The sequence below is a fragment of the Anolis sagrei genome, chromosome 5 (genome assembly GCF_037176765.1).
Source record: "Anolis sagrei isolate rAnoSag1 chromosome 5, rAnoSag1.mat, whole genome shotgun sequence".
NCBI classification, from domain to species: domain Eukaryota; kingdom Metazoa; phylum Chordata; class Lepidosauria; order Squamata; family Dactyloidae; genus Anolis; species Anolis sagrei.
Genome location: NC_090025.1, coordinates 91,246,562 through 91,271,161, shown reverse-complemented (window position 1 = coordinate 91,271,161; position 24,600 = coordinate 91,246,562). Strand labels below are relative to the sequence as shown.

General features: G+C 39.8%; 1 protein-coding gene across 2 annotated transcripts in view; it reads right to left on the bottom strand.

The window, feature by feature from the left end:
• Positions 1-300: 300 nt before the first annotated feature.
• RASSF8 (Ras association domain family member 8) overlaps positions 301-24,600 on the bottom strand; it is a 124,502-nt gene continuing 100,202 nt past the window's right edge. For both annotated transcript variants that reach the window (XM_067468875.1, XM_060778258.2), the window contains exons 2-5: positions 17,344-17,548; positions 7,640-8,526; positions 6,480-6,624; positions 301-5,087 (exon numbers count right to left, since the gene is read on the bottom strand). In XM_067468875.1, coding sequence (XP_067324976.1) covers positions 4,966-5,087; positions 6,480-6,624; positions 7,640-8,526; positions 17,344-17,446 — 1,257 coding nt within the window. In that variant the 5' untranslated portion in view covers positions 17,447-17,548 and the 3' untranslated portion in view covers positions 301-4,965. The remainder of the gene's footprint in view (positions 5,088-6,479; positions 6,625-7,639; positions 8,527-17,343; positions 17,549-24,600) is intronic.

Below are 24,600 nucleotides of genomic sequence, written 5' to 3'. Positions count from 1 at the left end.
AAAGAAGTATTGTGTTTAAATGAAGGGAAGCGATGGGGAATGGCTTAAATAGCCAGATATGCTTAGTCTTCAGAAGAGAAGGTTGAGAGGAGATATGATTGTCATGTATAAATATTTGAAAGGATGTCATAAGGAAGAGGGAGCAGCAGCAGGCTTGTTTTCTGCTGCTCTGGAGACTAGAACTCAAACGAAGAATGGGTTAAAACTTCAGGAAAGGAGATTCCACCTGAACTTTATTTTGTCATATGAATCAATATTTTTGAACACAATAAAATGGAATCATGATTTCCAATCAGTGACTATAGTGGCCATGAAAACTTTATTTCAAAAAAGTAAAACAGCAGGAAAAAATACTGAATAAATAAAACTGTTTTGTCATTTCCATACAGTTGATGGCCTTCATTCAAAACATTAGAATACTGTAACAAATAGAATAAACATGCATGAATCAATGGTCTAAAAAAAGAGCTAGATTATAAAAGTAACACTTTTTGACACTTTAAAAAATATATAGCACAGGATTATTCAAAACGGAAAATAAATCAAAATACATTTTTTGCTATTTACATGGATAATTAAGGCCCAATTCACATAAGATAAAGTATACTGGGGATTTGTCAACCTCTTTGAGCATTCTGGAGGTAAAAAAATAGGAATTACTCTCTTGACTACGCAATGTGCAATAAAAGGGCTGCAAGCGGCAAACCAAACTGTTTCTTAATACAACTAAGAGAACTCGTGTCCTCTTGAAAGATGCCACTGTCCTTCATGCAAATGCAAAAGTGAGATGCCAGATTACCTTATTGAGCATATTGACTGATTAACAGTGAGCATTCATCAAGCTCACTGATCTTGTCTTCAAGTCGCCTACATATTTACTCATCTCTTAAACACCGCATATATTTTAAGACATGCAAATGCTGTACCTGTGCAGCCACATCTTCAAAAGATATGAAAGACAAGGGAGAGAAGCTTTTGCCTTCCAAATGTTTGGGGGAAGACAACTCCTACAATCCTGTACTATTGGCCAAAGTGGGTACTGTTAAAGGGAATTACAATCCCAAAGCAATACATCTCCTCTGATATAGAGAGTCAAAGGTCCCTCGCCCCTGATATAACATTAAATTGGGAGTAACTTTCACTCAAAGTTGGTTCATGTTCAGGATCTTCCTCCTCCTCCTCTACCACCACTGTTTCTGTTTCCTGGCATGTGCAGTGCTTGGATTTGCACAATTTATTCAATGAACAAGAGGGTGAACACCAAAAGGGTCAGCTTTTATTAGCAATTGTGTGCTTATATTCCTCATTTGCATGGAGAGGGATGGCATGCAAACTTCATCCCTACTGTGTCCCTTGTAAGCCGTCCCGAGTCCCCTAGGGGAGATGGTTGGCGGGGTATAAAAATAAAGTTATTATTATATTACTGTGTAAAGGTTCATGTTTGGAGAACCATCTCTCTGGTATTGCAGCTGCAGGTGATGCAGCCTTTCAAAACCCCTGTTGAATGGTTCACAGGAAATAGGTTGGCCTTTCTCAAGCGCATGCTCTTCAGATGTTGCTGGATAACCAACATCTCTAGCCACTACGTTGTCAACATATCTGCTGGGCATTGCTTGGGGAAAGGTGAGGTAGGGCAAGGGTGAGAAACCGGAGGCATCTCTGATGCTGTTGAACTACAACTACTCCTCCTTTACTATGTTCCATTTTGAAAGATGCAGCGCAATAGCATTGGGAAGGACACACATTTTCCAAACTTAATGTAGGGAGTATCATCAAATGAAAAGCAAAAAGTGTCAGGACAAGCTTCTCTGAAGATCCATTTATTCATATTCACAAACAAGATGTCTATTGGAGGACATGTTTGTGGACTGAGGTCATCCCAATCATAACGAGACAGAGTCTCAAGATTAAATTATGCTCACAGAGAGTTGAGCAGTTCAACATCGAAGCATTTTTTTGCCTAACATCCCACCTCTCTCTCTTTTTAACAACAGAAAGTGCATTGCCCAAACATTCTTCTCTGCCCAGTGTAATACAGCATTTAAACTGCAATGTTTGGAAGCAAAGTTCAGAAGGCCACACTGAGGCTTCCTGAGGAGTGTTTCCTGAACCCAGCCTACTCCCAGTGGCAAAAGAAGGGGAGAGAACTGGATTTGCTGGTGGGCACTTTTCAGCTATACATGTGGCGAACATGCAAACTTCACAAATGCCTGAAAAGGCCTTGGTGTTCATTTGTTTTCAAAGTTTTCCAGTATCAGTGCTGCCACTGCTATGTTACGAAATTCTCCTGCTGCCATATGCAAATACCAAAACTTTACAAAAATAAAATGTATTCTTTTTTCAGAAAGGCAGATACGGTCAAATAATGTAGCTATCACCCTGCACACAAACAGGTGCATTTCCATACCTGGCTAGTTATTTTTGGAGCACTCCAAATATAAATGAAGCTTCTCTGACTTGTAAGAACCTACCCGCAAGATGATGACACTACATCTCTCAACATCCACAGCTAACAGGGCTAAGATGCTGGGGAAGGAGCTGCAGTATGAGGCTCACTTGCAAAGTGACTTTTGAGAAAGAAAACATTTACATGTATTTTACAATTTCTTTCAGCTTGGAGTGGAATCTTACTCATTTTTATAACTGTGAATGAGGATGATTCTTCAATTATAGTGGAAGCTTGAAATCAATTTGAATCTGCAAATACAGTAAGTAATTGAGGGGTAAAAATAAAATGCACTGTCCACATATGCTCCTGCTTTGTGAATAAATGGGTATTTAGACACCTGTATACAGTCTCCTGACAACTCCCTGCTGAAAGAAGCAAATACTCATAAAAAGAATGGGAATTTGGTAAGTCAACCAGTCAATTTTAGTAGGGATAAACAACTGACTTTAGGTCATAGTGTGCACATAATTCAATAGTCACTAATTGTAGGTATTTAGATGAATTGACCTCTGTCTCAAAATGATTATTTCGAATTTGGGCTAAGTTGTTTGCAGGACCAAACTCTACAATGATGCCACCAAATGCCCATACATCACCCCACTGAAATCAAAAGGCCCACAATGTATCTGATGATTAATAGCTCTTGCACAGGAAAATTGAAATATTACAGACGAGATGTAGATTCTGATAGGAAACTTCTAATTTCTTGAGATATCATTGTACTCTTTAAAGTTTTGGACATGTCAGTTAAATATTCAGAGACACAAATTTCCTAATTAAATCTTGCCATGAAGAATGATTCATGCGCTTACTCCTATGTCTCTGGGGCATGCAATCTTCTCTAAATCTACTCTTATTATTTGGGGTTGCATTTGGTGAATGAAGTCATTTTATAAATGAACTCAGCTCCCTTATTTTAATAAAGGAACCATTTCTTCAGACCATTTTGCATAACATATTGATCAGAAATAATCTTTCAAACATTTACATAAGTTTTTAATAATGGAATATTATTCTGTGCTGTAAGTGAGTCATTGGATTGAGCCTGCACGCATTTTGATGGGCTAAAGTGAACACGTGTCGCCATCTGCATGTGGCAAAAGCTACCACGTGTCTTGACAACATTTTACTTTTTCTCAATACTACAATAAAAGGAGAGCTGTCAAGTGCTGGCAGGCCACCAGATATGGCTTGAACGTTGTGTTTGGCTTAGTGAGTCACAAGTAGTACAAAGTCAGCATTAAACTGAACGACTGTGTCTTTATTGGAAAAGCTGACTACAACACAAGGATGCTATCAGGTGAAGGGAAAAAAATAGAAACTTGCTAGACAAAACCCAAAAAGTCAGTGATGAACTCCTTTGGCAAGATACTTGACTGAAGATATAGTGTTTTGTTCCTTGATAAGTATATTTATTGTGACAAAATATTTCAAATATAAATTTCATATAATAAAATGCTGTTTAACTAAACACTCCTCTATCAAATACTAAACACATCCTTACCAAGTGAGGATTAAGTCCCAGCAGACCTTTGATGGACAAAGCCACTGATTGTAAAAATCCTGCAATGGCTATAACACAATGTAACTTGTAACAGAACAAAAATATCAACAGAATGTTTTAAAGATTCTGCAACATTCATCCTTAACAACACTTTGTAATTATGAAACACTGTTGTGATGATCTTGGTGTTTCTGTGCTCATACTCATTCATGCACATACCCATTTTCTCTTTCTCACATACTTACACTTGTATCCACATGCTCACTCATAGTTCTCTTCATATATGACTCATACTTCTCTTCATTTATGGGAGAGTTACAAATTAAGCCCAACACAGGTCAGCCACTGAAACTGGCATCTATGCGGAGTTCTCCTCACTCCCTAGTAGAGCTAGCATCATTTTCCTCATGTTGTGACTGAATCACGTGGAGATTGCTGGCAGGGAATCGCAAATGATGGTAGAAAGAGATGATACATTCACAGTGGGATCACAGCAGCACATTGCACAATTCTTCACGTGTGGATGGAGAGGAGTACCTATCAAAGGGCGCTGTTTGAGGCAGTGGCCCTGGCTAGGCTTAACATGTAGTCCTGCTCACAGGCAAGAACGATAGGTATAATTTTACAAGTCAACATTCATACATCCACTGATTAAATGGAATAAATTAAACTCAAATTCATCTCCACACAGTTTCTTGCACTCAAGTCAGTCATTTCAGCCAGCTATGGAATAATACTTCTCCAAATTCTTTAAAAAATGAAGCTATTTGCACCATAGCTGTTTGGCACCAATTGCAACATTGCAAAAGTGTGCCTTGTCAGTTCCTTCAGTTCTTCATATTACCAGTACAGGAGGCAGGAATCAAAGCTGGTTGCTGATCTCATTAAAAAAGAAAATACCAACATTTGTGGATTCAGAAAGGAAGTTCTTTCCTTCCCTGCACTGGGAGAATAGATGCAAAAGGAGGTCCTTGGTACCTTCATAGGTCCTCTCCAGAAGAGGTATATACTGCTATACATAAATGCCCTCTGGGTTGAAACCAGAGGACAGTGGATTCTGCAGGATCCGAAGATTGCTGGGCAGCTGTCTTGATGAACTAGGGCGTTTCAAGGACCCCGTCTGAAATATTGTTTCTATGAGAGAAGATATAAAAGTCAGCTTAAATACATACCATATTTTCCCGCATATAAGACGACTGGGTGTATAAGACGACCCCCAACTTTTTCAGTTAAAATATAGAGTTTGGGATATACTCACTGTATAAGACTACCCCTCTTCCAACGCACATCAAATAAAAAATTTAAAAGCATCAGATTTGATTTCAATATGATAATTTTTCTATTACTATACCTCCTTCTCTGCCTCTCAGATCTTGCACATGAGCACATGACTTCACTGCAGTCTTCAGGAGCGAGATCTGAGAGGCAGAGGAGCAAGTACAGTAATAGGATACAAGGGCGGGTCAGACAGGTAAAAGAGGTGTGTTTTTCTGGGCCCAGAGCCACTTTATCTCTTTTTTCCATATCCCGGGAGCACCCGGATGCCTGCAGCTTGCTCCGCCCTTCACTTACACCTTCCCGGTAAGGTGCCCCTTCACCTCACCATCGGAACCGCATTAACTTCACGAATCCTGATGAATGGATTTTCTTCTACAATACTTGTACAGCATCGCCTTTAATGCTTTCATACAGTCGCTGCATACGGCAGGGACACGGCCACTGCTATTTTTGAGCTCCCCCCACCATATGCAGAAACCACAGATTCTCCAATCTGGATTGGATGTTTCAGCACCTGCTTTATAAGATGACTCCCCCTGCGTATAAGGCTACTTCTGTGTATAAGACGACCCCTGACTTTTGCAAAGATCTTCTTGGGTTAAAAAGTAGTCTTATACGCCAGAAAATACGGTACTTATGAACTTCCCCCTCTCCATACTGAACTAAATTAAAGTTAAATGCTGGGGATATATGCTAGTAGAGTATAAGAACACCATCCTGCTTGTGTTTCCCAGCAACTAACAAGACCTCTAATTTTGGAGGCAACGTATTGCAGTCACGGTTAGCAACTGTGAATCAGTGTATTCATGGCATATTTGGAACCATTTGTTCTTCTCCCTTGCTTCCAATAGCTATTTTTTCTGAGTCTTTTAAGTCTTTTAAAAGGTACCACAGGTCTTTGGGTTGAGCTGAAGATTTACATAAGATAGAAGAATACTGATGACTTGGATAACCAAAGAAGGAAGTGAGCGAAGGGCCCTTCCCCTCTCTCCCTTTTGCATTGCTTTTTTGTGCCTCTACCTCCCTCGCGAGCAAGGCCATGGTGCAAAGGCCTGCAAACCACTGCTGTGAGAGCACTGTAGCCTGGCAGCCATTCCAGGGAGGCGGAGGAGGCGGGGCCTAAGGAGGCACTGCCACGACCCCTCTGAAATTGGCAATTGACCCCTCCAGGGGTGGTGTCCCCTAGGTTGAGAACTGCTGGCCTACAGGAAGGCTTTGACAAAAGACCTGTATTTACAACATACTTACCCATCTCAATCTCTGTGTGTGAAGCTTCCAGTTCTGTTGGTTCTGCAGGCAGCACAGTGACCTTTGTCCCTGTCTGCTGGATAAACTGCTGGAGATTGACTTGCCGCAGCTCTTTTGTCAACTGCTCTAGTTCCTGTTCCTTCTCCTGAGAAAAAGGTAAACAAGTTGTTTTGTGCATCCAAATTAAACATGAACAACTTGAAGAATTAAAAAAAAATATACAAAGGTTGAGATCAATTTTAAGCAGAAAGCAGGCGTAGAATTTTAGGGGAAATAATGATTTACATAAGATTTATGTTTCAGGTTCAGTGTTAAGCATTATGATTCTTTAACTGTACTAAAGTACCAAACACTTTATCTTCATGTATGCTCCTTCTCCTCTGCAAACATATCCCAACTCCTCATGTACAACTCAAAATCCTCTAGATTTATTCCTAAAAGAATACATGCTCTACGAGAAATTTTGTGTGTACAAAGTAATTGCTGACTTAAAAGACACTCAAGTTCAAATTTCTAGCCATCAAGGCTAACCAAAGCCAGATTGATTTGAATGGCTTTTATTTTAAATATGATTATGGTTAAGTCTAAATCTAAACCAGTGAATGAAATGCTTATCAGCTTGTTGGTCCTGGCAGTAATAAAACTAAACCTTATTGAAAGTAAGCAATTCTCACACAGATAAAGAAATTACTATGACATGCTACATGAAATCATGGGCTAAATCTTGAAAAATAAAGGCCATACTTGTGCTATAGCTACATTCAACCTGTTTCTCCTGCACCCATCTATTTCTTTCTGCAATTCAAAACTCTCTGCAAACATGTTTGCAAGATGACATGACTGAGGCAAATATTTAACACTGAAAAAGGCCTCTCAATATCCCAATATTATTGTGACCCTAAAGAGAAGTGCAATTATAACAAAGAATCCATCTGAGTTTGTCACTCTCTTTGATGAAGAATACAGAGGAAAGGAACACATGCTCTTGCTGTAGAGAGCATCTACCAAGTACGCTCTATATTGTACAGCTTTATTCAAGGGGCTTCCTCAACCAGGCAATTATAGGCTAGATTAGAAGGCTTTATGGAAGGCTAAACTAGAGCATTTATGACCTGTCTTCTCAAAAACTAGAAGTGGTCCATGATAGACGACATCCTCACCTGTAATCGTATGGTGGCCTGGCCCAAAGACCTCTCAATTGCTTTAGTCCCATTTTCCAGTCTCAGACTTTGTTGCCCCTGAATATCAATTTCTCCCTTGACTTTTTCAATCTTCTCTTTGACTTCTTCTTCGTTGACTTTGGACTCCTCCACTTCCTGGTGTAACTTTTCAGCCTCAAGCCCGCTTTCCATGCCACGGATGCGGGCCACATACTCCTTCAGTTTGTTTTCACAATCCAAAATCCGTTGCCTCATCTCTAGGAGCTGCTCCTTCAGTTGTTTCTCATTTTCCTGCTCGATCTGGAGTTCATTTTCCCAGAATTCCTCCTCCTCAATTTCTACTTCGTTCCTTTTGATCTTCTGCTCCAGCCTAACAATTTCGTCTTCCAAGCTGTAACTGAATCTCTGCTCCCAGTATTTGATTTCAGCATCATTCGAATCCAGCTGTTTCTCAATAGACTGGAGCTTCTCCATCTGGAGGTGGATCAGTTTTTTCAACTCATCTACAGTTGCTTTGCAGTTCAGAACTTTCTGCTTGAATTCAGGATCTTTTCCTTTCCCGAAAATATCCATCAATCCTTTCGCCCCTCCTGTGAAAGTCAAAGATTTCCTTTTTGGTTCTCGCCTCTTTATTGACTTATCATTTTGCGGTCTTAGCTTGGCTAACGGAGGCAAGCTCTGACGATACAAAGTTCTTTCCGGTATTCGAGCGACACTGTCTGAAGTCGGCCTCTCGCTGAGGGATGGCCCAGTCCGCCGTAACACCAGTTGTACATCACTCGCATATTGTCCCCACTTATTCAAGGAAATAATTGGATTTTCATGAGGGGCCAGGTGCCTCTCTGTATCTCTCCATTTCTCTATTAAGGTATACCGTCCAGTACGACCTATGAAGAAAAAAACAAATGCATGCAATAATAAAAACTGACCAGGAGGAGGAGCAAGAGTATAACAAGATAAACAATCAAGATATTTCACTACTAGCGGAGTTTGTGGGACATCTGACACCATTTCATTTTAATTTTTTGCAGTCCTAGATAGGTCTTGCAGGTGACATGCATTACGAGACTCGTGATTTGCATTCCAAACCTGACACTTCTTTTCTGAAGTAAAGCAATTTTGATTGAAAGAAAGTGAAAACTCAGCTGGCTCTCTCTGTGTGGAAAATAACAAGTAGGAACTACGTCCTGGATTGAAATCAAGTATTGCCACAGGATTACAAAGGATAATCTTAAACTACCATTTCACCTCATTGTATTCCTAAAGACATTACAGCTTTAAAAACTCTTTTAACTAGTTGTTAACAACTGTAACCAAAAAAAGTTTTGCCCACATAATACAAAAGCAGAGTTTGAAATACTGAATATGAAGCACAAGTAAAAAGATCAATTCAAAACACAATGGAGTACACATTTGCTTCACAGAGATGGTAGCAGGCAATGGAGTCACTAGAGTAGGTATCACCCTGTATGGTAATTCATAGTGTCAATCTCATGGGCTTCCACCCATATTAAACCATGCCAGAGAGTGGCACAGAATGTATTTCACTGAACTCAATACTAAAATCACTTTTCCTTTTGAAGCATGCCAAGAAACGTACCATATTTATTTATTTAGTGCATTTATACCCCCGCCCTCTCTCACTTTTTTAAAAGGTTCAAATCAGGACTGGAAAAAGCTGGAATTCAACCTGAAGTAGTTTCACTTACCAAAATAGGACTACTCTAGAATGAGTGGTACTTGTCTTGCTAACCAACACAGCACTTTGTCTGAATGCTGAAAGCTCTTACAAGGATTGGAAAAGAAATCACAGAACATAAAGTATTATCCTTGCATTACAGACAGAGCTTGGAATACTACTTTTAAAAAGTATAAAAGCATAAAGGCTAGTGCCGTCATATTTTTTTAAAACACCATGTCACTTTAACAATTTCACAACTTTTTCCAATTGATTGGGAAGTGCTCGCTCTTAACTATACAAGGCGACCGGGGTAAGGGTGGCATGGGATGAGGAGCTCCTTTATTGTTTCCTTAAAAAAAAAAAGAATAAAAATAAAATTTAAGAGATTAGTATGTTTTTTTATTTTTAATATTATAAAAAACAGTGAAACAAATCTAAGTTATATACTCGAGTATAAGTCGACCTGAATATAAGCCGAGGCACCTAATTTTACCACAAAAAAACTAGGAGAACTTACTGACTCGAGTATAAGCCGATGGTGGGAAATGCGGCAGCTACTGGTCAATTTCAAAATAAAAATAGATAGCAATAAAATTACAGTAATTGAGGCATCAATATTTATTTATTTATTTACGGCATTTATATGCCGCCCTTCTCACCCTGAAGGGGACTCAGAGCGGCTTACATACAATACACTATACTATTAGCATAGTACAATAGTATTATTATTATTATTATTATTATTATTATTATTATTTACAGCTTTTATATACCGTCCTCACCCCGCAGGGGACTCAGGGTGGATTACAGTGTACACATATATGGCAAACATTCAATGCCAATTTTTGACATATAAACATATACAGATATACACAGAGGCTATTTAACTTTTTCTGGCTGCCAGGGGAGCTGTCGCTTTCATCATCCATCTGTGACGCTGATGAAGCACTTCTGCATTCCCACAAGCTTCCCCGCTGGAATGCTTTGCTGGAGTCTTCTTTATGGCCTCATAAATCAGTTAATTTAGCCTCCCCACACTTTAAGGTGGTACCTTATTTTCCTACATGACAGATGCAACTGTCTTTCGGGTTGCAAAGGTCGACAACAGGCTACACACAATTGGTTGGAAACCTACTCCAACCCGGGCTGGCTTCGAACTCATGACCTTTTGGTCAGAGTGATCTTAATGCAGCTGACACTCAGCCAGCTGCGCCACAATCCCGGTGCCGCCACAGCATTATCAGCATTAAACACTGCTATATTGTACTATACCAATTATACCGGGATTGTGGCGCAGCTAGCTGAGTGTCAGCTGCATTAAGATCACTCTGACCAAAAGGTCATGAGTTCGAAGCCAGCCCGGGCTGGAGTGGGTGTCCAGCCATTGTGTAGCCCGTTGTCGACCTTTGCAACCCGAAAGACAGTTGCATCTGTCAAGTAGGAAAATAAGGCACCACCTTGTGTGGGAGGCTAAATTTAACTAATTTATGAGGCCATAAAGAAAAAAGACTCCGGGGAATGTGGAATGTGGAAGAACTTCATCGGTGTCGCTGATGGACGATGAAAAGCAGCAGCTCCCCTGGCGGCCAGAAAAAAGTTAAATAGCCTTGGTGTATTTGTGTGTTAAACGTTGTTTGTCAAAACTGGCATTGAATGTTTGCCATATATGTGTTGACTGTAATCCGCCCTGAGTCCCCTGCGGGGTGAGAAGGGCGGAATATAAGAACTGTAAATAATAAATAATAATAAATAATATTGTAATATTATTAGTAATATTACATGTAATATAAATATATAATTACAATATCATATTATTATTAGTATTATATTGCTTTACTTTATAATATCATAAATATTAAATGTATATACAACATATTAATTATATTATATTATATTATTAGAATAGCACAGGAGACAAGGTGGAACTGTCTCCTGGCCCCCGCTCTCTTCACTGGCTCAGAGCGGCAGTTGCTTAAAAGTTTTTGAATATTTGCCGTATTTCAAAGAAAAGCAGTAAACTAGCTCTGTAAGTGGAAAGTAGGGTCAACAAAAATAATATGGTATTGACAATAACTTAATAATAATAATAATAAACTTCATTTGTATCCCGCTCTATCTCCCCCTGCGGACTAAGGGCAGCTTCCAACATGATAGCAGTCAAACATTTAATGCCCATATAAACAATGCAGATCTGGGAACTACTGCTAAATGAGGGAGACTTTTTTTTGAAGGACCTACCCGTCACCCTTTGAACAACTGTCTCCAGGATTCTCTGGAAATATGTTAAACCTATTTAAAAGTATAAATATACTCTACTTATAACCAGTTTATGAGGCTGACATTGAATTCTGTTATATGTTTATTAGAATTTTTTTTAAAAAAAAACGGAACTATTAAATAAATGTAATATTTTTTTCCTGAATCATAACTGTGAGCCATGCATTAAGTGTTAATGAGGAACTGTCTTGCTGAAATGGTTGAATCATGTACACAGATATGCAAACAGGAAGACAACATATATTCTGGTCAGTTCAAACATATATTTATGGATGCACTGTGCACCTTGGTACTCACAGTAAAACCAAATCCAATGCTACCCACCCTGGCAAAGCCGTATTCCACAAATGGTCTTCAGAGCCAGGGCTCCAGGGTTATACTTTCTTAACTTAAAATTTTCAGGGTTTTTAGACTATTCAATAAAGCTATTATCAGATTCAGTGCCAACCAGAGACAGATTTGACTTCACAGAGGCAAGCTGCTTAGCATAGTCTATAATTGTACGTTGATTTGTTGTTAAAACTATTATAGTACTAAAAACAACACTCCTCCAAATACCCTGAGAAATAGGGGATAATAAGTACATGTGCAAAGGAAATTGAATCAAGGGATTAAGTAACACAGAGAACAAATAAGCAGCTGTTCATGGGTAGGATTATTATTTTGTATATTGGCTTTTGAGATTGCATAAGAAACTTGTGTTCTGTTCTTCAGAATTAAGAGATACAAGCCTATATTTTAGAACTACTAAACTAAATATTGCATGGTGATAGGAACATTTGCAGAATGTTAGTAATCACTGTGTTTTCCCTTGCAGGAAGTCTGGAAATACAAGATTGGGAATTATGTTCTAGATCAGTGGTTCTCAACCTCCCTAATGCTGCGACCCCTTAATACAGTTTTCTCATGTTGTCGTGACCCCCAATCATAACATTATTTTTGTTGCTACTTCACAACTATAATTTTGCCACTGTTATGAATCATCATGCAAGTATCTGATATGCAGGATGTATTTTCATTCACTGGACCAAATTCAGCACAAATGCCCGATACACCCAAATTTGAATTCTAGTTGGGTTGAAGGGGGGATTGATGCTGTCATTTGGGAGTTGTAGTTGCTGAGATTTATAGTTCACATACAATCAAAGAGCATTCTAAACTCCACCAAAGACTGAATTGAACCATACAAAGGTGAATCTTTGCGAGCTTGAGTTTTTAACAAACAGTGCTCTCTAATCTGTGTCATTCTAAGAAAAGACTAATGAGACCCAACTTCTTATTTCACTGAACCACAGGAGTAAGAAAATACCGACTTACTAAAACTTAATGATGAGAGGGAGAAACAACATCGGCACTGACCAAACACCAATTAAATTTATTTGGAAAAGATAACTACACAAACATGTCTGTTGTGTTGCCTATAGTCCTAAACTAAATCAATGTACATGTGACACCTGCAACTTATCCTTCATACTTCTCAACACTGATTTTGAGTGGCAGGCCAGTATCTGCTGCCATCCAATGTAAAAAGATTACTGAGGAGAAGCAAGAGATCTTGTAATTGTTATTACCAGCACAGGAGTCAGATTCTGTGGGAGCCCAGATGTCAAATTTAACTCTATGTCTTCTCTAGAGGGGCTGTTACAAGGCCTAATAACATTATTCAGAACACTAGGGAGAGTACGTGGCTTGAAGTCACCTCCTGACTTATGATGACCCGATGAATTTAATAGGGTATTTTAAGGCAAGGAATACTCAAGAGGCTTTCTCCTCCTGAGAAAAATGTATAATATCACAAAGGATTACCACCTCGCCTGCCTCATAGGAAACCTGCTACAAAACAGGAGCTTTTTTGTTGAGTTCCAGGGCCAGAGAAGTAGATGGCGAAAACAGAAGAATGGCCTGCCTCAGGGGAGTGTGCTTGCTCCATCCATGTTCAACATTTACACAAATGACCAGCCACTGCCAGAAGGGACAGAGTTTCATCTATGCTGATCATAGAATGATAGAATCAAAGAGTTGGAAGAGACCTCATAGGCCATACAGTCCAACCCCCCGCCAAGAAGAAGGAATATTGCATTCAAATCACATGATAGATGGCCATCCAGACTCTGTTTAAAAGCTTCCAAAGAAGGAGCCTCCACCACACTCTGGGGCAGAGAGTTCCACTGCTGAACAGCTCTCACAGTCAGGAAGTTCTTCCTAATGTTCAGATGGAATCTCCTTTCGTATAGTTTGAAGCCACTGTTCCGTGTCCTAGTCCCCAGGGAAGCAGAAAACAAGCTTGTTCCATCCTCCCTGTGACTTCCTCTCACATATTTATACATGGCTATCATATCTCCTCTCAGCCTTCTTTTCTTCATGCTAAACATGCCCAGCTCCTCAAGCCGCTCCTCATAGGGCTTGTTCTCCAGACCCTTGATCATTTTAGTCACCTTCCTCTGGACACATTCCAGCTTGTCAATATCTCTCTTGAATTGTGGTGCTCAGAATTGGACACAATATTCCAGGTGTGGTCTAACCAAAGCACAATAGAGGGGTAGCATTACTTCCCTAGATCTAGACACTATGCTCCTATTGATGCAGGCCAAAATCCCATTGGCTTTTTTGCCACCACATCAAATTGTTGGCTCATGTTTAACTTGTTGTCCACAAAGATTCCAAGATCTTTTTCACAAGTACTGTTCTCGAGTCAGGCGTCCCGCATTCTGTATCTTTGTATTTTGTTTATTCTGCATAAGTGGAGTATCTTGCATTTGTCCCTGTTGAACTTCATTTTGTTAGTTTTGGCCCATCTCTCTAATCTGTCAAGATCATTTTGAATCCTGCTCCTGTCCTCTGGAGTATTGGCTATCCCTCCCAATTTTGTGTCGTCTGCAAACTTGATCATCATGCCTTCTAACCCTTCATCTAAGTCATTAATAAAGGTGTTGAACAGGACCGGGCTCAGGACAGAACCCTGTGGCACTTCGCTCGTCACTTCTTTCCAAGATGAAGAGGAAGCATTGGTGAGCACCCTCTGGGTTCGTCCATTTTTTTTTAATATTTAATTTTTTTTTAAAGATTTTATTTAAATACAATAACAACTTACAAAATAGACAAAACCCAAAACAGTGAACATTTTACAAACACATAACCCCACCACCAAGGCCTGAACAAGTATAATTTCCTTCACCATGTATTTATAAATCAGCCATTAATCAAATGTCATCTCCAAAATTCCTGACCAACCAAATTCTGTTGTTTTCCATTTTCGCTCTCTAAGACATATTTAATAAAGACCGACCAGTATGTCTCAAAATCTGACCTGTTAATTTCCCCCCTGAATACCCTCATTTCCATTGTTAGTTTATCGTTTAAAGCTACATTCCAAACTTCCCTGTACCATGCATCCAGTGTTAGATTGGTTATTATTTTCCAGTTCTTTGCTATTATAATTCTTCCCACTGTGAGCAAAATAGTCACCAATTCTTTCTTAGTTATTTCTACATTCAGCTTCGTGGTGTCCATTAATAATGCTAACCTAGCATCCGGCATAATGTTTGATCCTATAATGTTGTTTATTTCGGTAAATATATCCTTCCAAAAATTCTTCACTTGGGGGCATTCCCACCATAGATGAAAATATGTCCCTTTGTGTTTGCCACATCTCCAGCAGAGGTTACTTTGCTTGCTATCCATCTGATGTTGTTTGACTGGCGTAATATACCATCTCCATATAACTTTGTATACATTTTCTTTTAATCTTATTGATAGGTTCTTAGCCACTCTCCACTTCAGGACCCTTTTCCAATCAAAATCTATCAGAGGCCCTAGGTCTCCCTCCCATACGTTTTCTAACAGCTTCAGCCCTATTTTTCTTCACCAATTAGTCCATTATATATTTTCCCAATTAATCCTTTCCCCATTATTTCTTGGTTTTTGAGCTTACTTAACCATTCCTCAAATTTATTCAGTGCTCTACATCTGGGATTTTTGCTTAACCAATCCTTTCTCCAATTATACAGCTGTTGTCTCTCAAACCAATTCAGTGCACCTTGTTCTTCTAACTTACTAAACTTGCCCTTCGAGTTTTGTGTCCACTCCTTCCAGGAGAGAGCAGTTTCCCCCTCCACTAATTTTTTATGTTTAAGTTTAATTCTCAGGTCTTCTGGAAAATTTTCCAGTAAAACTATTGGAGTTAGGGGGGAAACTCCTGGGAATATCTTATTTTTTAATTTAACCCATGTCTCCATGACATCTTTAGCCAGGTGGTTCGTCCATTTAACCAATTACAGATCCACCTCACTGTAGTTTTGCCTAGCCCACATTGGACTAGTTTCCTTGCCAGAAGGTCATGGGGGACCTTGTCGAACGCCTTACTGAAATCCAGGTACGCTACATCCATGGCATTCCCCGCATCTACCCAGCTTGTAACTCTATCGAAAAAAGAGATCAGATTAGTCTGGCATGACTTGTTTTTGATAAATCCATGTTGACTATTAGCGATGACCGCATTTGTTTCTAAGTTTTTGCAGACCACTTCCTTAACAATCTTTTCCAGAATCTTGCCTGGTATCGACGTGAGGCTGACTGGACGGTAGTTGTTTGGGTCATCCTTTTTTTTTGGGTCATCATGGATACAGCTGCTGAACTACTCAACTGCCTCGGACCTTGAGGTAGAACGACTGAGTCCATATCCACCGCCCATGTGCCAGTCTGGCACATTTCACAGTCCTGAAATGTGCCAGGACTGTCCTGCCCCCTGTTGCCACTCGCTGATCGCCATGGGACTTTGGTTGGCTTGTTTTATTTTCCTTGGAAGACACTTGTGCATGAGTTTTTTTTAATGTGTGGAGGTCAGTGCACAACTGATCAACACACAGTCTTCACAGAGTGAGGTTCCACTGGTGGTGTAGTTTAACACAATGACGCATTGTACTATCTGTAGTTTGAATCCCAAACTACAGATGAATTGGGGATACTTCTGAAATTAAACTTTTTGCTTTGAAGTAATTTTAAATTTTTCTTTTTTGGAATTCACACACATGCGCACGCACGCACGCACACACACACAGGCACACACAGACAAATCTCATTTGTTGAGAGGAATTCCTTGGAGATCAGAAAGTACAATAAAATAAGTGAAATTAAAGAGAAAATTGGCTTCCATAGTGGAAGGAAATGTACATGTGATATTTCCCACTTTTTCGCTGTGTCGCTTTTCTGAAAACCCAACTAAAGGCTGCATACACTCCATTTATGTGTACACCTGGGTTACAGACTCATAAAATGCAGTTCGGTGTAATTAATCTGCATTGTATGAGCTTATACAGACTATATAAGGCAGTTTATATTGACCATAAAATGCAGCTGGCCCAGGGATGGCCCATCAAAGAAACTACTCTGTGCAGACAACTGAAGAAGGGACAAAGATAAGCTCAGTATTCATGAGTTGTATTGTTTGCAGTCAATACTGCTGTATTATCTGCACTGTCTCGATTTCCCCCCCTGCCTCCGACTGTTTGGGTACTAACAAGGAAAAATTGATTTCACACATGCTTCTTTTTCAGTTTCCAACTTTATGTTATTTGTTCAAGATCTAGATCAGTCATGTACAGTTTTACTTTGCTAGATTTTCTGTAGTGGCCATGTAACCATTGCAAAAGTGAAAAGGGAGAGGAAGAGCTTAGCAGAAGTGATTCTAGTCATAGCTGCCATTTATGTCTAGAATTGGCTTTTGCCACACAGACATTATTTCACTTACCTATAGCTTGAGCAAGAGCTATCACGACCTCCTGACAAGTGGTAACTTCTGTGACCCCACAAACGATCCGCTGGACTCCATCGACCCATACCTTCAGCTCCATGATTGGCCAGATCACCCAATGGCCATGAATGCAGTTCTTAGGATGTCAAGTCATGTTTGTAGCTATGCCAGACAGTGCCAACATGCTGGTGGCAATTATTATCTGGAAGAGAAAAGAAAAGCCCCACTCGTTTAAGGTATGTCCAGCAGACCCAAACAGTACAAAATGTAGCATTGCTATTTAGAAAAAGCTAGACATGTTTTATTTTCTAACGCACTTCTTTCCAAACAGGCAGATTGCCATTTTTTTATTATTTGGCTGCTCTGATAAATTTGTCGAGTAGACATTTCTATTTGTATTATTAAGAACTGTGAAATAAATACAGTTTAAAAACAGGCAATGCAGTTATATGATTTTTATTTAAAAGCACTTTCCCATGTAGTTGTGCACACTTCATCTTTTGTAAGTAACCCCAATTTACAAATGTGTTTACTTGTTTTAAAGGCCACTGTTTCTTTTATTATCTCAAAAAAAATAATAATACAGGAATTGATCATAATACAGAACAAAAAGACACTGCCAGCACTTCTCCAATGATTTCATTGTGGTCCTATCAGTACTTTTAGGTGATTTTACATGTCACAAATCCAAGTCTCAAATATCAGGTCCATTCGTTAAGCATGTGAAATTGGGTCTAAAACCCCTAAAGGATCTTGGAAGCTAATTTGGGTCAGCCGTGGCTAATATTTGGAGACCATCAATGAATACCAGGTGGAGTAGGCTATATTTCAAAGGACTGACAAAATATAATGCCCATAATGAGCATGGCTGCAACACACTTCAGCATTTTCCATGCACACACATTTTGGTGTCAAAATCAGTGACATTAAGAAGTGTATTGATTGTGAAAGGATAATCTTAGGAATTTGACCATTTTATATTGCCAAATTATAAAAGCACCAGACCCTATCTGAGCTGAGAAGTTAAGCATGGTCAATCTTGATTGGTACTTGGATGGGAAAATGCCAATAAATTCCAGATGCTGTAGGCTATATTTCAGAGGAAGGAACTGGCAAATCAACCACTGGTTATTTCTTGCCTAAAATGACTCTATGAAATTCATGGTATCACCTAAAGACAACATTCAGCTTGACAGCGCACACCCATGACATTAAATTTTGTAGAACCTCAAAATACAATGCGTAATTCAAATGTATAGTAAAACTGTTTTCTGGTTGGGGGGAAAATTGCAATGAAACAACTGCACTATCTCAAGTACTCCTGTTCCGTCTTCCAGGAGCATGGTTTACATTGCCTTTTAGCTGCATTTCCCCAGGGTTGCTACAATTTTAGCTGCACCCTGAAAGTTAACAGCATCAGAGGCTGGAAAGCCAGCCTGCAGGCCTTTTTGCAGCTATTGGTTTAGAAAGTATCTCTTTGGGTTTAGAGACCACCCTTTTTCCTAGGGTTTGAGATATCCATTTTGGAATCTTCCCTGCTGGTTAGGCAGGTAGCTCTGAAAAAATCATTGTAAGTATGTTTGAGTAATATTGGGTCTAATTGAGATATGATTGAGTTATTGAGATATAGAAAGCTTATTAAGATATAGAGAAGCTGATTGAGTCATAGAAAGATAGATTGAGTTGAATGAGTGATTGAGTTATATAGATAAAGAAGCTAATTGAGATAGATAGAATAGCAATTGAGTTATAGATAGCAATTGAAATATAGATAGCAACTGAGATATAGAAAAGTTATTGAATATTATTGAGCAGTACTTCATCTCCAAAGCTAACCTTGAGCTATAGATAGGGAAAAACCTGTTTTTCTAACTATAGCAGCTCAGGGTTAGGGTGAAAGGATCCCAGGATATTTTCTACCTTTTGGGGAATAGTGACCTCAGTAACTGAAGAAAAAAGAAAGAAAGATCATTTCTATGGTTTCACCAATTGACTGCTTTGTTTGTAACTTTGACAAGCTGTGCCAAGTCTGCAAGGACTTTGAGAAATAAATATTCTGTTTTGATGCTCAAAATCTGTAGTAGCCTCAGTTGCTGGGAATCTCAAGCTTTTAAGAAAGACATCCGCAGTTCGCCCAGATATAGAGAAGCACATCTTAGTTTTATTTTTATAGTGTCTGGGTGTGATGGCACAACTCCTAAGTTTACAAAATAAAGAAACCACTGTTGAAATAATATAAGCTGGCCAAAGCAACCTACCAGCTCATTACTAGTTGGATATACAGTATCTAGTCATTTTATGACCATTGAAACGCAAGGATAGAAAGGTGGAGTGTGTTCATACAACAAGCCTGCAGGGTAGGTTAGGCAGCAATATTGAAATGTCTGATGTGAACTTCAAAGCTCAGCAGGGATTTCTATGTCTGAGTAACATTTCTGGAATGAAGCCACTGAAAATACTGAGGCTTACTTCAAAGTGTCTCTAAGATTCAAAGCTTCTCAAAGCAATATTCATCACTCTTGAAGCAATAATTTGAATTGAGAGGAAGATTTAAAGACATTTCCCTTTTTAAAAAATTAAGGCAAGATCTCAGAGACTCTTAGATTACTCTTGTTATATCTCAGTGAACTGAAATGCTCTTTCTTTCCTCCCAATTTATTGGGATGGCTATGACAGAAAAAAAACCTTAATTTTGTATATGGGATGGGATCCAAACAAATAAAACCAATTCTGCTCATCCACCTGTTCAAGAGCTTTGAGCTTGTTTTTCCTGAACAGTCATGTAGAGAATGCTTTGTAAACTGAGGTCGTGGCAGGTTTTTGATGCAACTGTTTAAACAACAATAACAAAAACCACAGGGATAATAATAATAATAATAATAATAATAATAATAATAATAATCTTTATTTCCACCCCGCCACCATCTCCCCGATGGGGACTCGGAGTGGCTTACATGGGGCCAAGCCTGGACAACATAATACAGCAATAAAATCAAAACATATACAACAGACAACAACATTATCAAAATGACATTAAAATAATAATAATAATAATAATAATAATAATAATAATATAAAAATTCCAATAGACACAATCACGATAGAGATGACAATGGGCAGGCCACATATTCCAAATAAAAAACAAAAACAAACAATTAACAGATTATGATGAGATAAAATAGGAGCAGTACGTTTAAATAGAACTCATAAAACACACAGAGTTGTGGGACAGAACATCCTATTTGGAGGGCACGAACTCCATTAGCTGAAAAAGTTGAGGGGGTGCCCTTGATAGTGTAGATTTTTAGATCCTAGCAATAAGCTATATTTCATAGAATTGTATTTAGAAACAGAAGTTCAAATAATTTCCTGCTCAACTATATATAGATAACAGTATGCTTTCCCCTAGAAAAGACACAACAAAACCATTATTTTAACTTGCCTATAAGGACGCTGAGAAACTCTTTATTCACTATGATGGGTACATTCAGAAGAACCTGGAAAGAATGCCACACAAGCTTAAAATTCAGACCCACAGAAAGCTTAAAATTCAGACCCACATATATGGATATGTTATAACAGATGACAACTTTACTGCACAAGGAGGATGCAATGGCAATACAAGAAGGGCATGATGAAGCACCACCATCACACTATCTTTTCCCTCTTCTGAGGGCTCTCAAACGTGTAATCGGAATGTTAGAGCCGGAAGATACCTTGTGGGCCATCCAGTCCAACCTCCTGCCAAGAAGCAGGAAAGCTGCATTCAAAGCACCCCCAACAGATGGCCATCCAGCCTCTGTTTAAAAGCCTCCAAAGATGGAGCCTCCACCACAGTCCAGAACAAAGAGTTCCACTGCTGAACAGCTCTCACAGTTAGGAAGTTCGTTCTCATGTTCAGGTGGAATCTCCTTTCCTGTAGTTTGAAGCCGTTGTTTTACATCCTAGTCTCCAGGACAGCAGAAAACAAACTTGCTCCTTCCTCCCTATGGCTTCCTCTCACATATTTATACATGGCTATTATGTCTCCTCTCAGTCTTCTCTTCCGCAGGCTAAACATGCCCAGATCTTTAAGCCGCTCTTCATAGGTTAAAGAGCTGATAAATCTCCTTCTGTCTACTGGTGGGGATGTTACAGTGTAGTTGGTCCTCCAGGTTTGTGACTTTGACTTTTGTGGATTTGATTGAAATCTCTATGTCCTCCAAAGCAACTCTAGGGTCAACCTTTTAAAATTGTTTTGCTGCTTTTCACTTTTATGCGACTCCTGTGTCCCTAACTCTTGAGAATGTGGAAGACTAACTGTACTAAATCAAAAGGAAAGGAAAACAGAATAGTTACTAAGACAGCAGTCCAAACGCACACACCAAACCTAAGTATAGTACACACATTAATAGTTCTATACACTTTCTATAAGCAGCTATGAAGCAATCAACAATTGACAAGCAATGACATTACACAATCTATCTTGAACTCAGACTCATGTCCCTGTTCACATGTCAGGGGACAGGCAGTCCCTGAGTTACAAACATCTGACTTACAAACAACTAGTTAAGAACGTGGGTGAGACAACATGAAGTGAGAGAAATGTGACCCCAGGATGGGAAATTCACTCCTGAAAGTGTCCTCATGGCAAAAAAAATGTCTCCACAGAAGTTTTGCCACCAATCCTTGTTTCCATAACAAGCCAATTTTTTCAAAATCCAATGATCACAGTGGCAGAAAGTGAGGTGAAATCTTCTGAACAGGGGCACAGACAGAAAAACAAACATCACAGGTGTTATTCCTTCCCTATGTTATCCAAAGCTTCTATGTTACACTTAAACAGTGTACCTGTTCTGATTTACAAACAAATTCAACTTAAGAACAGAACCTTTATTGTCTGTAACTTGGGGATCGCCTGTACAATATCAAGCAGCTTTAGGGGCTTATTTTAATGGGGACCAAAGTAAACACATCTACATTATAATGAAGATCAGTATAATTTATTTAGAAGGGGAAACAGGCAGATTTATTTATTTATTTATTTACTACATTTGTATACTGCTCTTCTCAGCCCTCAGGCGACTCAGAGCACTTAACAATAGCAAAATTCAATGCTCAAAAACATAAAACAGTTAAAACAATTAAAACAGCAGCATACAGTCAATATAAATCAATAAAACATCTCATTAGCATCTCATAGTTAAAATCAAGATCCAGTCTCATAATCCAATTGTTCCATATTCCTATGTTTGTTACACTGCCTTTTCAAATGCCTGCTCGAACAACCAGGTCTTCACTTTCCTCCTGTTCCGTCTCCCAGGAGACTGGGTTTATTGTCTTTTTGGGTTGCTTAAATTGGTTGCCCCTTGCCTTTCGCCTAGGCCTCTGCAGCCTCTGCAAAGGCCTAAAAAGTTAGCAGCCAGAGGCAGGAAAGTCAGTTTTCAGGCCCTCTGCAATAATTGGCCAAAGAGTGGCTCTTTGGGCCCGCCCCTGTTTCCAGGATAGAAGCAGCCATTTTGGAGGTCTCCCTGCCCCTTCAGTTTTAGGAAGAATCCATGATGTGCTGTTGGCAGAGAGGTACCTCAGAAAATATCATTGTAAAAACAATTGAGTATTTGAGTTTAATTTAGTTATAGATAGATAGATGGAGTAATTTAGTTTAACTGAGACCGATAGATAGATAGATAGATAGATAGATAGATAGATAGATAGATATAGATATAGATAGATAGAGTAATTGAGTTTAACTGAATATAGATAGAGTTTATTAATATAGATGGGATTTATTATTCATTGATTGTTGTAATATTGATAAGCTGAGCCAAGTGTACCAGGACTTTGTAAATAAATACCCTGTTTATTGTTTAAGATTGAAGTGGACTCAGTTATTCCAGAAAGCTCAATCTGCCTAAAGAAAGACCCCAGCAGTTTCGCCCAGACATAGATAGCAGCACGTCAAACTTTTATTTTAAAGCGTCTGGGCGTAACGGCACACCTCCGAAATGTCAACAGGGAGGGGGCCGATCTAATATCTGTAGGAAAAGCATTCCACAGCTGAGGGGCCACCAACGAGAAGGCCCTGTCTCTCGTCCCCGCCAAATGTACTTGTGACGCAGGCGGGACCAAGAGCAGGGCCTCCCCAGACAATCTTAACACCCTAGCTGGTTCATAGGAGGAGATGCGTTCGGACAGGTATGTTGGGCCAGAACAGTTTAGGGCTTTTTTTTTTGGCATGTCAGGAGCGACTTGAGAAACTGCAAGTCGCTTCTGTTGTGAGAGAATTGGCCGTCTGCAAGGACGTTGTCCAGGGGACGCCAGGATGATTTGATGTTTTATCATCCTTGTGGGAGGCTTCTCTCATGTCCCCGCATGAGGAGCTGGAGCTGATAGAGGGAGCTCATCCGCCTCTCCCCAGATTCGAACCTGCGACCTGTTGGTCTTCAGTCCTGCCAAGGGCACCGTCAGCTGCGGAGAGGACGGGCAGAGGTGATGGGGGCCAGGGGGGGAGGGGGGGTCATCTGGTATGACAGGAACTGAAGGTTCAGCTTGGCCAGAGGTTCAAGGTAGCCAACTGCAGGTCTGAGACGGGAAGAGGGGCTCGCTGTCATGTCGGAGTCTACAGTCGATACCTAAGCACTCTCAACCTCAAAGAGTATCATAGCTGACGCAGGGATGGCTGGGAAGAGCACATGTTAAGCGAGCAAGTTAAGCTGCCAGGAGCAGTATCGCGGCGTCAAACAACAATAGTGCCCCTAAAGGAGAATAAGCAGTTCCCTTGGAGGGACAGGGTAGCCCGTCAGGAAGAGAGGCGCTAGAGACAAACGAAGGTGATCAAGCGCCTAAAGGGCAGGAATTTTGAAGGGCAGATGGGTCGCGAATGGATCCACAGCTTTAGTCTTGCCATGTTATTAGGCTCAAATGGGTGAAGTCCTTTTTGTCCCCTTTCTTATTATCCGTACGCCCTGGCGCCAGTGAATAGAGCCCTTCCATGGTCGAGGAGGGCAACCGGAGGATCTTCCCGCTTGGGAGGTGGCCAATGCGGACAGTAAGGGGAGAAGTCTGATATCCCAAGGGCTGCCAAACCTCAGAAACAGAGGCTTGGGCTGTTAGAGCTCTTTTAACTCCAATCAGAAGGTACCGCTTTAGGTTTGAAAACCTTTTGGATTCAGCCGGGTGCCGATTGAGTATTGGGGCGGCAGTGGTCTTCAGCAACAGCCCCTCCCAAAGCGGAGGAGAGGCTGGAATATGGCGCAGTTTTTTGGCCAGTCTCTA